General features: G+C 42.2%; 1 protein-coding gene across 6 annotated transcripts in view; it reads right to left on the bottom strand.

Moving 5' to 3' along the window:
• Positions 1–13,703, bottom strand: part of UBAP2L (ubiquitin associated protein 2 like) — a 45,233-nt gene that overhangs the window by 10,018 nt on the left and 21,512 nt on the right. For all 6 annotated transcript variants that reach the window (XM_007458004.1, XM_007458005.1, XM_007458007.1 and 3 more), the window contains exons 11-22: positions 12,978–13,149; positions 8,759–8,957; positions 7,873–8,150; positions 7,543–7,715; positions 6,322–6,511; positions 5,536–5,590; positions 4,958–5,132; positions 4,061–4,133; positions 2,801–2,996; positions 2,622–2,710; positions 856–909; positions 153–234 (exon numbers count right to left, since the gene is read on the bottom strand). In XM_007458004.1, the coding sequence (XP_007458066.1) occupies positions 153–234; positions 856–909; positions 2,622–2,710; positions 2,801–2,996; positions 4,061–4,133; positions 4,958–5,132; positions 5,536–5,590; positions 6,322–6,511; positions 7,543–7,715; positions 7,873–8,150; positions 8,759–8,957; positions 12,978–13,149 (1,736 nt within the window). The remainder of the gene's footprint in view (positions 1–152; positions 235–855; positions 910–2,621; positions 2,711–2,800; positions 2,997–4,060; positions 4,134–4,957; positions 5,133–5,535; positions 5,591–6,321; positions 6,512–7,542; positions 7,716–7,872; positions 8,151–8,758; positions 8,958–12,977; positions 13,150–13,703) is intronic.

The raw sequence follows: 13,703 nt of genomic DNA on the forward strand, positions 1-13,703 counted from the left end.
TCAGCAGGATTCTGAATCTACCAACCCTGATTTACCACATCCATTTTGTACTTCTGTCAAAGATCTTAATTAAGGTGAGGACTGGACCCCTTCCTTCTACTAATCAGGTTTCTGCCACCAAGGCCAACACAACCTCCCTATCCCAATCCTACCAGAATAAGGGTTGCTGGCCAGGCTACCATCCCTCCCAGTCAGCGGAGTGGTGGGTGTGGGAAATGGGATGCTGTAGTAATCCTGAAAGAGAGAGATAAAGAGCAGAGACTCAATGCCACTCATTCCCAGAAGTGAGGACATGTCATTCAGGGTGAGAAGCAAGAGAATGTTGGAGTACTGCAATTTATCCAGCCATTGATTAAGCTGGCTTGAACTGGCACAAACTCCATATTACTCTTGCATACACTGTCCCCCCTGCCTGGCCAGGGACAGTCAGGCAAGGTCTACAAGTATGCCCACCAGGAAACACTTCAAGTCCATCAGTACCAATAATATTCTCAAATCTCTAGATATTATTCCTCATAGTCTACTACTACTGAGAAAACAGATCTTCCTTCTGGAATTCATCAAAGTGTTTGAGACATACAGGAAGCATCCCAAGAGCTCCACAGTACTCTGAGCTTTAGAACAGGTTAAAATGTGTTTACTTAAAAGATGTCACAACTCTGATTAAAAAAAAAAAAAATTACCTTCTATTAGAACCACTCTCGAAGTACATTCTAATATATCTTAAAGTATGTGTATGGAGATATGGCTTGAGAAAGAGCCAAGTCTGTGACTTATCAACTGAACATTTGGAATAATCCAAACGTTAATTTTAAGATCATTTTCTTTTCCTAAGCTCTACAACCATATACTCACCAATGGAAATCTTGTCTGAAGCATCTGCAAGTCATCATAACCATATACTTGTGGCTGAAAGATACAAACATTTAACAATATTAATGAGGACTGGTCATGATGGTAGCAAACCAAGGAGCTAAGAGACAAGATAAATCAACATTCATCCTCATTCTTAAGAAGAGGACATAAATTATTTCCTTCATTTTCTTTAAGAAAGAAGTGAGGGCTTCCCTGGTGGCACAGTGGTTGAGAGTCCGCCTGCCGATGCAGGGGACACGGGATCGTGCCCCGGTCCAGGAAGATCCCACATGCCGCAGAACGGCTGGGCCCGTGAGCCATGACCGCTGAGCCTGCGCGTCCGGAGCCTGTGCTCCGCAACGGGAGAGGCCACAACAGTGAGAGGCCCGTGTACCGCAAAAAAAAAAAAAAAAAAAAGAAAGAAAGAAGTTTAATGCAAAGAGATTACATGATTCATGAAAGGTCTTAAGCTTTCCTTGAGCTACACAGTGATTCAACTAGGCTGGCCTCTGGGTAGCAGTAGGGTATGCACAAGTCATACATACATAGCCTGCTTTATTCTACAAGTCTTTGTCTCTCCTTTGCCCTTCAAAATGTGGCTTAAAATTTATCTCCTTCAGAAAGGATTCTCATTTTACTCCACTCTTTAATGTTTGGGTACTAAAGTAGTGTGTTAGCTATTAAAAAAGTGCTAATGGGGCTTCCCTGGTGGCGCAGTGGTTGAGAGTCCGCCTGCCGATGCAAGGGACGCAGGTTCGTGCCCCGGTCCGGGAAGATCCCACATGCCGCGGAGCGGCTGGGCCCGTGGGCCATGGCTGCTGAGCCTGCGCATCCGGAGCCTGTGCTCCGCAGCGGGAGAGGCCACAGCAGTAAGAGGCCCGCGTACCGCAAAAAAAAAAAAAAAAAAAAAGTGCTAATGGATGTTTCATTTGTACGATATTCTTCTAGACTCTCTGAAGGCAAAAACAAGTTTTTATTTTTATTTTTTAATTTTTATTGGAGTATAGTTGATTTACAATGTTGTGTTAGTTTCAGGTGTACAGCAAAGTGAATCAGTTATACATATATATCCACTCTTTTTAGATTCTTTTCCCATATAGGCCATTACAGAGTATTGAGTAGAGTTCCCTGTGCTATATGGTAGGTCCTTATTAGTTATCTATTTTATATATAGTAGTGTGTATATGTCAATCCAAATCTCCCAATTTATCCCTCCCCCCACCCCTGCCCTAATCCCCTGGTAAAGATAAGTTTGAAAAACAGATGTTTAAAAAAATTTTTTTAATTAAATATCCTTCATCTTAATAGGCACTGAATACACGAAGCTGATACAAGACACAACAGAGCAAAAGGCTACTACTGTCAGTCACCTATTCTCAGATAGCCCCAGACTAAGTCAGGGAACTCTACTCTGACTAGGTCAGAGCCAGCATAGACCCCCAGAAATTAGGAATCTATCCAACTAGAGAAAATAATTCCCTAAGAAATTGAAAGGGATTCCAGTTAGACACTCTGGCCTTTGGCTTCTGAGGCCCAGAAATTGTGTTTCACCCGAGAAAATACACAGTAGAGGACCTGGTCTAGGTTTAGTCCTTCCTCTCTAAAAAAATTTTTTTTTCCAAAACTACAAAGATTAAAAACTTGTGTGCTTACATGTGACAACCACTCATTTATTATTTAATTATATTCTTCCACCTGAAGCCATAGCCATAAAGAATAGCCATACCACCTTCCTCTTTTGGAGAAGATCCTTCAGTCTCACTTACCGGGTAGGCATGTAACAGCCCTGGAGCCATAATATATGGATTAGGCAACAACGGCGGGACCCCAGGAGGGAGGTTGGGAGGAGCTTTTCCTGAAAGAGAAATTATATTTTTATCTTGTCACACTATTACTTTGCTCATTCATACCAAAGGAATGCAATTCATCTTCTATGCAGGGCTACCTGAAGTCGTAGCAACTGAGCTTCGAGTGGAGGCTGTGACGGTAGAGTTGCTGCCTAGGCTGAGGCCCAAGCTACTGCCACTATTGAGACTGGAAGAGACACTGACCACTGGGGGAGGTGCAGAGACTGTGCTGGATGTGGTGGAGAAAGTGCTGGAGGAAGAATGAAGATTCGCCTCACTCTCCACGCTTGTGTGCTTCAAAAAGGCGGTGCAGTGGAAGAGAGGAGGAGGAAACAGTGATTAGTATAAGAGGTCAGGAAAGACAATCCCTTCTGTTGATTATATCACACCAACTTCTCAATTAAAAAGGCTGAGGCAGGGTACTAGGGTGCTCTCTGCCAAAGTAATTAGAAGAAGTTACTAAATACTGTCTGGCTACACATTCCCCAACATTCATCTGGTAAGGATGGTAACAACAGACCCACTGCACATTATCACCCTGTTCAGAAAGGCAACAGAGCGAGTGGGGACAAACTCCCTAGAAACGAACACTGACTAGCCAATGAGGAGACAGAAGGTAGTTTAGGTCTGAAAAATATATCATAGTCTTCTCTCCCACATTCTTCTTCACTAGGCCAGCACAACAGACAAGTTCACAAGCTAGAAAGAAGTACAAGTTCTAATGAATTTAAACCTAAAATAGTACACTTGAGGAAAGAGAAATTCCTGAGAAAGCCTTAACCCTCATTACCTTGCCCCAGGTTTTTGACAAACCAGACACCTTTGCCCAAAACAGGTCCTTCTGAAGTTAGTTTTCTTCCTTACCATCTCAGCTTAATTCCACAAATTGTTATAAAATCACAACAGTGAAATTAATTCTTTGGCCAAAAGCTCTCATCTGGCCTCACTTTTATAGGATGCCCAGACTCAAACTGATTATTTTCAGGACTCATGTTTGCCATACCCCAGACCAATGAATGAAAATGGCTGTACCAGTTAGAAAGGGATGTTCTTACAGAATTTATCATATCATACAAAGTCCCACCCAATTACAGTGTTAAAAAAAAAAGTCATATATTCAAAAAAGTCACTTCCAGCGCTTTGAGAATTGGCCCACAGCTCTGCAATATTTCTGGATTCTTCTGCCTCTCTCGGCTTCAAACATCCTTTTTACTCCTTTCCTGCAACTTCAGATGAATTATCATTTTGCCATCTCATGAAGAAATTTTCAAGAGTCCCTTCTTGGGAGACTCTTACAGTTGGATAGTTGTTTAAATGTAAACAAGACCACACTTCCTCTTTTATAGCATCACACTTACCAAAAGAGTGGATGTCGAAGTGCGCCCAGAAGATGTTGATGACGAAAGGGTATTCTGCTGAGTAGATAACGTGCTGTAAGGTAAAAGAGGTTGCCATAAGCCATAGGGCTATGGTTACCTGACCTGGAGCTTCAGTCAAGAACACAGGCCAGGGCTTCCCTGGTGGCGCAGTGGTTGAGAGTCCGCCTGCCAATGCAGGGGACGCGGGTTCGTGCCCCGGTCCGGGAGGATCCCACATGCTGCAGAGCGGCTGGGTCCATGAACCATGGCCGCTGAGTCTGCGCATCTGGAGCCTGTGCTCCACAACGTTGAGGCCACAGCAGTGAGAGGCCCGCGTACCGCAAAAAACAAAAAGAACACAGGCCAGACACAGAGAACTGACTTGTGGTTGCCGGCAGGCGGGGTGGGGAGGGATAGAGTGGGAGTTTTGGGTTAGCAGAGGCAAACCAGTATATATAAAATGGATGAACAAGGTCCTACCATATAGCACACAGAAATATATTCAATATCCTGTGAGATAAACCATAATTGAAAAAAATATTTAAAAAAATGTATAACTGAATCACTTTGCTGTACAGCAGAAATTAACACAACATTGTATATCAACTATACATCAATTGAAAAAAAAAAGAACATAGGCAAAGAAGGCATAATATGGGACCAAGGAGACCCTGAGATCATATGGTAAACACAATGGCCAGCCAAGGGTAGTGAGCAATTAAAGCAAGAATGGGTGTTGAAAAAGGGAAAAAAGCCTCCTCTGTCTTTACTTCCCATAGCTTTTAGGTCACCCACTTAGCTAATGTGGTCTCTGCCAGGCAGAGAGGACAAGATAGAACCAGAGAGCTCTGTTATTACTACTCACCAACCCAAACCTCCATCCTCACCCCAAATCACCTGCTGTGTTGTGTGGTGGTACTATTTGGAATCTCCTCATTGTGGCTCAAGCCACCCAAGGAAGATGAGTGCTGATTGGTTGTCGTCAGTAAGGAAGCTGCAGATACCGTTTCACTGAGAGGGGGGATGCTAGAAGTGGAAGGTGAGTCAGATTTCACTGCAGAGCCTGTAGCACCTGGAAATAAAGAAAGGAATTCACCTCATCAGAGGAAGTTATTAAGAGGTGACGACAGCCCTAGGCTGTCCCAAAGACAAGAGTGTGCGTTATTTAGTAATGGACCACTAACATTTAGGTACAATCTTTTCCTTTTTTTTTTTAATTCCAAGCATTTCCCAGCACTGATCTCATTTGTCCAATAAAGAGAACCCAGAGGATTATCACTGTTACAAGACAGAGAACCTGAAACTTACGATAGTTTGAGATTAAACAGCAAGGTAGAAAGAACCAAGCTAAGACTATACCAGAAGTTTTGATCACTGAGGCAGGGATCTTTCCACAACAATCTACGAAATGCAAGAATATTTAAAGGGGAGTAAAAACACTACAACTGAGAGGAAAAAGCCTGGAGAACACTCACCTTCAACAGATTGCGTGGTCTGTAACTGCGTGGCCTGCACAGAACTGAAGCCATTCTGGTACAAAAGACAGAGGAATAAAAAACAGACAAACTCAAGTGAATAGGTCAAGTTAGCACAATGACTCAGCCTAACTTCTGTCAACCAATTTCTTTCAGAGAAATTCTACAAGTTAATGAAAGGATTAACATAATGTATACTACCCAAACAAAGTAAAAACAACAAAAATTTTACAACAACAATAATAAGATATACCAACCCTGCGTGACCCAGGGCAACAGAAGGCAATGCCCAAACTGCTAAAGAGATCCCAAACCCCAAACAGACATAGGAAAGGTCCAAATCCAGTGATCCCTGGGGGAGGATGTGGGAGTATGACAGTTCAGCCAAACCACCTATTCTGCTGGCTGCATCTGACAGTCACTCCACACTGCCTCTAGCACATGCTGTCCACCTCACCAAGCCAAGACATAGCAAGGTGAGGTCTACTGATATGCACCCACAGAAGGCTGGCAATCAGATCTTCCAAGAAGAGAAAACAGGTAATTGAGACTGATTCTACTAAAGAGAATGAATCTTTAGTGCAAAGAGAATGATCTTCTGGCTCTAAGTCTCCAAGATTAGTGAAGAGAACTTTTATTTCACCAACCATAAAAATGTGGTTCAGCTTCTCAATCAGCACTTCAGAGGTGTCTTAGCACCATTTTTCAAGAAGTAAAACACTAATATTTCAGAGATTTTGCCCACTATTCTCCTAACCAATGCCCAGGGGCTCATGAAGCCAATACCTTTGCCTGAGTCAAGTCCTTTTGGGGTGATGAAGAGATGGAGCTGGGGTACCGCCGTGTCTGCGTGGATCTCTGTTCATATAGAGGGCCCTGAGCATTATTTTGGGAGGTATAGGTTGTCGACTGAATTGGGCCACTCTGATAACCGGACTCCTGACTCTGGTTAGATGAAATTGTGGATGAAGATTCACTGTGGGGAATGGAGAAGGAAAATCTGAGAGAGACGAATAGAGCAGATCCACTGATACTAAAACAGTGGAGATCCACTACTTATGTAAGTTGATTACAATCAAAAAGAAAAATTCCAGCAACAAATAAAAGAAACTGCCGCAATTTTCTCCTGAGAACAGTAGGAATTTCCACATTCTATAGAGCCAGGGATCTAAGCTAAGAATCCAGTTTAAAAACATTTTCAACTCTTAAAGGAAGAGAAAAATTTCTTGTTCCCTTACATGCTGCTGTTATTAGAAAAAGAAGCTAAAAGTCAGTAGAAAGGATATACTACTCTTGGTCCCTTTGATACCATAACATGAACCCTTAACATGGGAAAAATCACCTTTTGCTCATGTTCATTTTAAGGAATTCTGAGCTCCTGGCCCTCTCAAAAACCCTATGAAGTAAAATTCTCTTGAAAGGAACTTTTAAAATATTCATATGCATTAAGAGCAATTATGATTCAACAAAGCTAGGCTGGGGCAAGACATCTCTATTTTTAAATTCTAAGGATTGAAAAAAATACCCTAGTACTCTGAAATTCCTCCAGGATTTTCTACTGCTTAAGATGGCCTTCCCTGATAGCTATCAGAGGAGGCAGGGAAGGTTCTACTGGAAAGGTTTCTTTTAATTGTGTAATGTATTAATGTTACCTCCTTCCTAAGAGTTCCAAGCTACACCCTTCATAGGCTTAAGTCCACACCAAGGGGCTAAAAGTGTCAAACACATTTTTAGCTGTGGTAGATGCCAAGGTACTGTTAAAGGTGGGGTACATATCTCTAGGAACTGTGCCTGGACATTCTAGAAGTGCCCAAGGGATACATTTCTGTTTAGAGTTAGGAAAAACCTAGTAACAATATTTTAAAGTGCTCAACAAAATGCTACAATTGGCTACTTTTCTCTCACTCAATCAGAGGCTTGGCCTGTCCAGAGTTCTAGGAATCAGCAGATTTAGAAAAACTGGTAAAGGTCTGATAAAAGAAGTCTTATGACGGCTGTTTCCTCTACCTGGCCGTGCTGGTATAGAGGCTACTTGGAGCCTGGCTTGAAGAGGCGCTCGTGGTGGGGGTGGACTCATAATCAGAAAGGACAGGCTCTGACCCAAACTGCAATGCCCCAAACTGCAGGTTTAGCCCTGAGATATCTGCCGAGCCAGGCATCTCCACAGCCAGAGCAGGAATCTGTAGAGAAGAAAAAGTAATGGTTTACTATGAGCTTACTGTAAGACTAATAAAAAACTTCTGCTTCAAACCTCCAAATTACACGATTACAATCTCAATTCTCAAATCCCACACCCCTTTGCCCTAAAATAGTATCTATCTAAAAGTTCAAATATACCTTAGAAGTCAAGGAGCCTTTTTTCTTCTGCTGTTTCAGTTTTTGCTGAGCCGGCTGAGGGCTGGACGATTGGTTGTCTGAAGACCCAGGAGACATCTGTGGAGCCGAGGTGGACTTGCTTGGCAGAGGAGAAGATGGGGGTGGAGGTGCAGCAGTGGAGGTAGCCACTGCAGGTGGCTTCTCCTGAAGGAACACCTCCATCATGGTTGAAGATGGGGTGAAAGCCTGGCGCTTTGTAAAGGGGCTGTGCACTGTTGAATCATTTGGGTTCTTCAAATCTGCACGAGGAAATCCAATAAGCATGAGGCCAGAGGTGTTCGTGAACCTTAAGAAAATGCTATTATCCTGCTCTAGAGCCATGAACTAGGCCCCCAGGAATCAGAAACTCATATAAACAGGTCCTCTTTTAAGATTTAATCTCATTTCTATAGGTGGCAGTCATTGGATTTTATTTGTTAAGCAGAACCTAATGAAATCAAAACTATTATCCTGCCTATGTAAGAAAGAAATCCAGGAATTGTCCATGTTTAAAGTGTAAGGTCCTAAAATGGAAAAGCCCAAAGGCAGTATGATGTTTTCAAATACTAAAGATAAACCTAGGGAAAACCCAAAACATCCTCAGGTCAACAGAAGACTGCAAATGTGTACAGGGCTAAATTTGATGAAAGAGATATAGAGATATACAGCCTCAACTTATGTATTTAATTATTATTCCCCAGCTTTCTGAACTGAGCCTATCTCACCAGGGGAAATCACTGTGGGAAAAGAGCCAGTTGGCTGCCCTTCTCCTCACTTCAAAACACATTCTCCACCCCTACTCCTGCCAGCCTCTTGGCAGTAATGCTCCAATGCTTAAAGAATTCAAATCACTTTCCATATTTCTCACCATACTGCACCAGCGATGGGGACTGTGTGGTGGAGCCCATGTCCCAAGAGGAGGTGGTGGTGGTTCCAGATTGAGAATGCTGAGCTGCCAACTGAGCCAGGGCCTGAGCAGTCTTGAATTGCTCCAAGAACTGGGAGCCTGTGGTGCTGCTGCCTTTAGCTTCACCAACATCACCAAATCCTTTCCCTAACATGCTCACCTGTAGATCAACACAGAGATTAGAGAAATCCACATCCAAGCAACTTTGTTCAACTACTCAAAAAACAAACAGAAACAAAACACTTATCCCAGTTAAGAGTCAGTATAGATAAGACAAGTAAAGAATGTCCAGGGGCTTCCCTGGTGGCGCAGTGGTTAAGAATCCGCCTGCCAATGCAGGGGACACAGGTTCAACCCCTGGTTGAGGAAGATCCCACATGCCGCGGAGCAACTAAGCCTGTGCGCACAACTACTGAGCCTGAGCTCTAGACCCTGTGAGCCACAACTACTGAGCCCGCATGCCACAACTACTGAGGCCCACGCGCCTAGAGCCCGTGCTCTGCAACAAGAGAAGCCACCACAGTGAGAAGCCCGCGCACCACAACAAAGAGTAGCCCCAATCGCCGAACCTGGAGAAAGCCTATGCACAGCAATGAAGACCCAACACAGCCAAAACTAAAAACTAAATAAATTTTTTAAAAAAGAATGTCACAAAATAGAATAGTCCATTACAGCATAAGCTCTGGACTCAGACTGTCTACATTCAAATCCTGGTTAAATAACTGTGGAAAAATTACTTGTAATTGGTCTGTACCTCATTTTCCTCATCTGAAAATAGGAATAAAAGTAGTACCTCATAAAGGTGTAGGAAGATTAAACAAGATTAAAGCATTTAATATGTGCATGGCACATAACAAGCAGTCAAAAAAATAAGAACCATTAAAATTTATTCCATTACCATCACTTTCCCCTCCCTCCTTCTGAGGGACTCCTTTAATGACTGGAGGGGTTTTCTCCCCTTTGAATTTTTAAATCAACTAATACTTAATTATGAAGCTAACATGAAGGTGATATAAAATTTCACTTCAGGGGCTTCCCTGGTGGCACAGTGGTTGAGAGTCCGCCTGCCGATGCAGGGGACACGGGTTCGTGCCCCGGTCCAGAAAGATCCCACATGCTGCAGAGCGGCTGGACCCGTGAGCCATGGCCACTGAGCCTGCACGTCCGGAGCCTTTGCTCCGCAACGGGAGAGGCCACAACAGTGAGAGGCCCGTGTACCGCAAAAAAAAAAAAAATTCACTTCAGCCATTAAAGTCTTTGCCCCTTCCACTGAACAGCTCAAAAGGAACAAAAACAACTAACTGAGCTCCATCTCAATGTTTCTAATAACTAGCATAGACACAAAGAAGCAAAGTTAAGGAGCTATCTCAACTTCTGCACTAAATGATCAAGAAATGAATCAATATGATTTTATTGTTTTCTGTGTATATTCAAGTTCTACAGGGTAATAATCGTGATGACAAAATTTACTCTTAATGCTTTTGGGGGATTCTCTCTATTCCCTACTACCAAGTAAAACTACCAGCCTAGACCAGAAGATTAACCATATGGCCTTGACTATTCTAAAGAACTTCCAAGGAGATTTAGTCTGGTGTCTCTTAGGTTCATCATTAAGCAGTGCTTATACAAAACCAATCTGTCCAACCCAACGTAAGACTTTTTTTTTCCACTTCAGTCTGTATCCCAAGACTATACAAACAAGAACAAAAACACTGGAAATCTAGTTGAAAGTACGGGACTGCGGCAGAGAGATGATCCCGCACAGCATGATTACAAAATATTCTGCAAGCGTGAAACACTGAAGGTATAGAAAATTACCTAACATTCATATATTATGATAATGGGAAAGGGCTCCTATATTACTTACATCTATTAAATTTTAAGGGAAATTAATCCTCTAACCTCTGTCCTCAATGGAAAAGAACTACATTAAATAGCATACTGATTAATGCAGGTAATGAGAAAAAAGAATAGCACTTATTCACATATCACATGACACACATTAAACAGAATGTTAAAGTGGAAGTATACTGAAAACTTATTTTTGATATGAGAATTTAGATTTAGGTGTAAATCTTCAACTCCAGACATTAAAGGCAATTAAAAGTGACATAAAGCACTTAACCCATTTTCCAGTCATATATCTTAGGTGTTGGTAGTTATTTTCTCATCTTCATTACATCTTCCTACAACCTTTGTCCCATTTTGTTTCTTCCTTCTTTTCCTTTTTAGTCCCAACACTCCTCTCCCTTCTCTGCCACCTTTTCTCTCCTGTGACCACTCATACATGGCAGAATATCAACCACCAAATTACTATTAACACAAAAAACTATTTTAAGACAACAGTTAAAAAATAACAGAGTGGGGCTTCCCTGGTGGCGCAGTGGTTGACAGTCCGCCTGCCGATGCAGGGGACACGGGTTCGTGCCCCAGTCCGGGAAAATCCCACATGCCGCGGAGCGTCTGGGCTCGTGAGCCATGGCTGCTGAGCCTGCGCGTCCGGAGCCTGTGCTCCGCAACGGGAGAGGCCACAACAGTGAGAGGCCCACGTACCGGGGAAAAAAGAAAAAAAAAAAAGAAAAACTAACAGAGTGGGACTTCCCTGGTGGCACAGTGGTTAAGAATCTGCATACCAATGCAGGAGACACCGGTTCGATCCCTGGTCCAGGAAGATTCCATGTGCCATGGAGCAACTAAGCCCGTAAGCCACGACTACTGAGCCCTTGTGCCACAACTCCTGAAGCCCGAGCGCCTAGAGCGCGTGCTCCGCAACAAGAGAAACCACTGCAATGAGAAGCATGAGCACCGCAACAAAGAGTATCCCCTGCTCGCCGCAACGAGAGAAAGCTTGTGCGCAGCAATGAAGACCCAACACAGCCAAAAATGAATAAATTTATTTTTTTAAAAACCTAACAGCTCTGGATTAGAGGCTGACTTAGCAGTTTTACAGCTGAAGTAATTACTCTAACCTCACTACTAGAAAAATAAAAGTATATGCATACACATAGTTTCTTACCTCTTACAACTATAGTAACCCTCCAGCAAAAAATAAACAGGAAAGTAAGGAAAGTAAAATAAACAGGAAAGAAGAGAGAAAAAGCAGTACTTTTAGGATTTACTGACCATCTTTGTTTAGTTATTTAGCCTTTGCTATAATTGATGACCTTGAATTTTAAAAAATATTCTAAATCAACAAGTCATTTGCCATAAGTGCTCTAGGTTAATAACCAATACCACTACTTCCACATTTGTGGAGACTTTACCCATTATCTTATTTATCTTCCTGAAGCCCTGTAAGATAGGCACAGCAAGCACTCTTATCCCCACTTATAGAGAAAGGGAGAAATAGCTAGTAAGTGGGCAGATTCAGGAAGACCCCAAGTTTTTAGAAGCCTAGCTCAGAAATGTCTGGTTTAAATGAATACATATGACAATTCTGCTCTATCAAGAAAAAGGGAATGGCTGGACTTCCCTGGTGGTCCAGGGGTTAAGACTCCGTGCTCCCAATGCAGGGGGCATGGGTTCAATCCTTGGTTGGGGAACTAAGATCCCACATGCCGCACAGTGCAGCCAAAAAACAAAAAAGAAACAATAGGGAACTGCTACAACCTTCCATCCAAGTTTAATTAGTATTACTAATACTAATTAGTATTAAAATTGGTTGTCATTGATTTTCACTCTTCAATAATAACAGTGAACAATGTTTGCACAATAAGTATTCAGTAAATGATGTTAACTCATTCTTTTTTTAAAGTCTACACGTTAAAAAAAATACATTTAATTAATTAATTTATTTATTTATTTATTTCGGCTACGCTGGGTCTTAGTTGTGGCACGTGGGCTTCTTAGTTGTGGCATGCATGTGGGATCTAGTTCTCTGACCAGGGATCGAACTCGGACCCCGTACATTGGGAGCGTGGAGTCTAATCCACTGGACCACAAGGGAAGTCCCCTAACTCATTTTTACAAGATGACTCAGTCTGTCCAAAGCTAAGTCCTCTCCTAGAGCTATATCCCCTACTACCCAAATCGACACCTCTACACCCAAGTCAGCCTAGGAAGACAAAAGAAGACGCTTTACCTTGCCCCAAACCTCTGGGTATCACTGAAAGGGATTATTGTATGTATGTGTTGGGGTTGCAGAAAACTTTGGTTAGGATACAGCATGTTTCCTACTTACCATACTGTGATGAGAAAACGTGTTCCCTGAAGCAGGCTGTGATATGGCACTCTGCTTCGAGTTACTGAACACCAGAGGCTGGGCAAGAGAAGGAGCCTGAGATGGATCCAGATTAGATGAATCATTCTCCATTGAAGATGGTGTCTTCCCCAAAAGAACAGCAAGGTCAATTCTGGTGGAGAGATGGGAGCTTGATGAATAATGACTGAACATTCCAGCATTCCCCAACACCTGACTCAGATTATGGTTAGATCAAAATGAAGTCACTCTCCAGAAACACAAAGCCGTGAAATGCTTAATTAATCAAAATAACAGATCTGTAAGAGCCACAACAATACCTACCTATGCTCCAATGAGGCTGCCAACCTTAATAATGTTAAATATTTTAATTTTAGTGAAATTAACTTAGTGAAATATCAAATGTTAGTTTTAATACAGCAGCTCGATAATTGGGCCAAAATTTACAAATTTTTACCCATGATTTTAATACTGAATACCTGTCATTACCAATATCTAATATATAAAACCACATACTAGAATGCTGGCATCCTCAAGCAGCTTTGGAACAAGAAGGGTTTGGGGAATTTTTCCCCAAATTTTTAAAATATTTCAAGTTACTTGTGATATAATGAAAATATATACTAGGGGCTTTGCAAATTTCCTGAGTAGTAGGAGTGTCTTTTGTTTTTCATAATTGGTCTCTTTCTTTTTTTTTTTTTTTTTTTT

This window comes from Lipotes vexillifer, unplaced genomic scaffold (assembly GCF_000442215.2).
Source record: "Lipotes vexillifer unplaced genomic scaffold, Lipotes_vexillifer_v1.1 scaffold238, whole genome shotgun sequence".
In the NCBI taxonomy this organism is placed as follows: domain Eukaryota; kingdom Metazoa; phylum Chordata; class Mammalia; order Artiodactyla; family Lipotidae; genus Lipotes; species Lipotes vexillifer.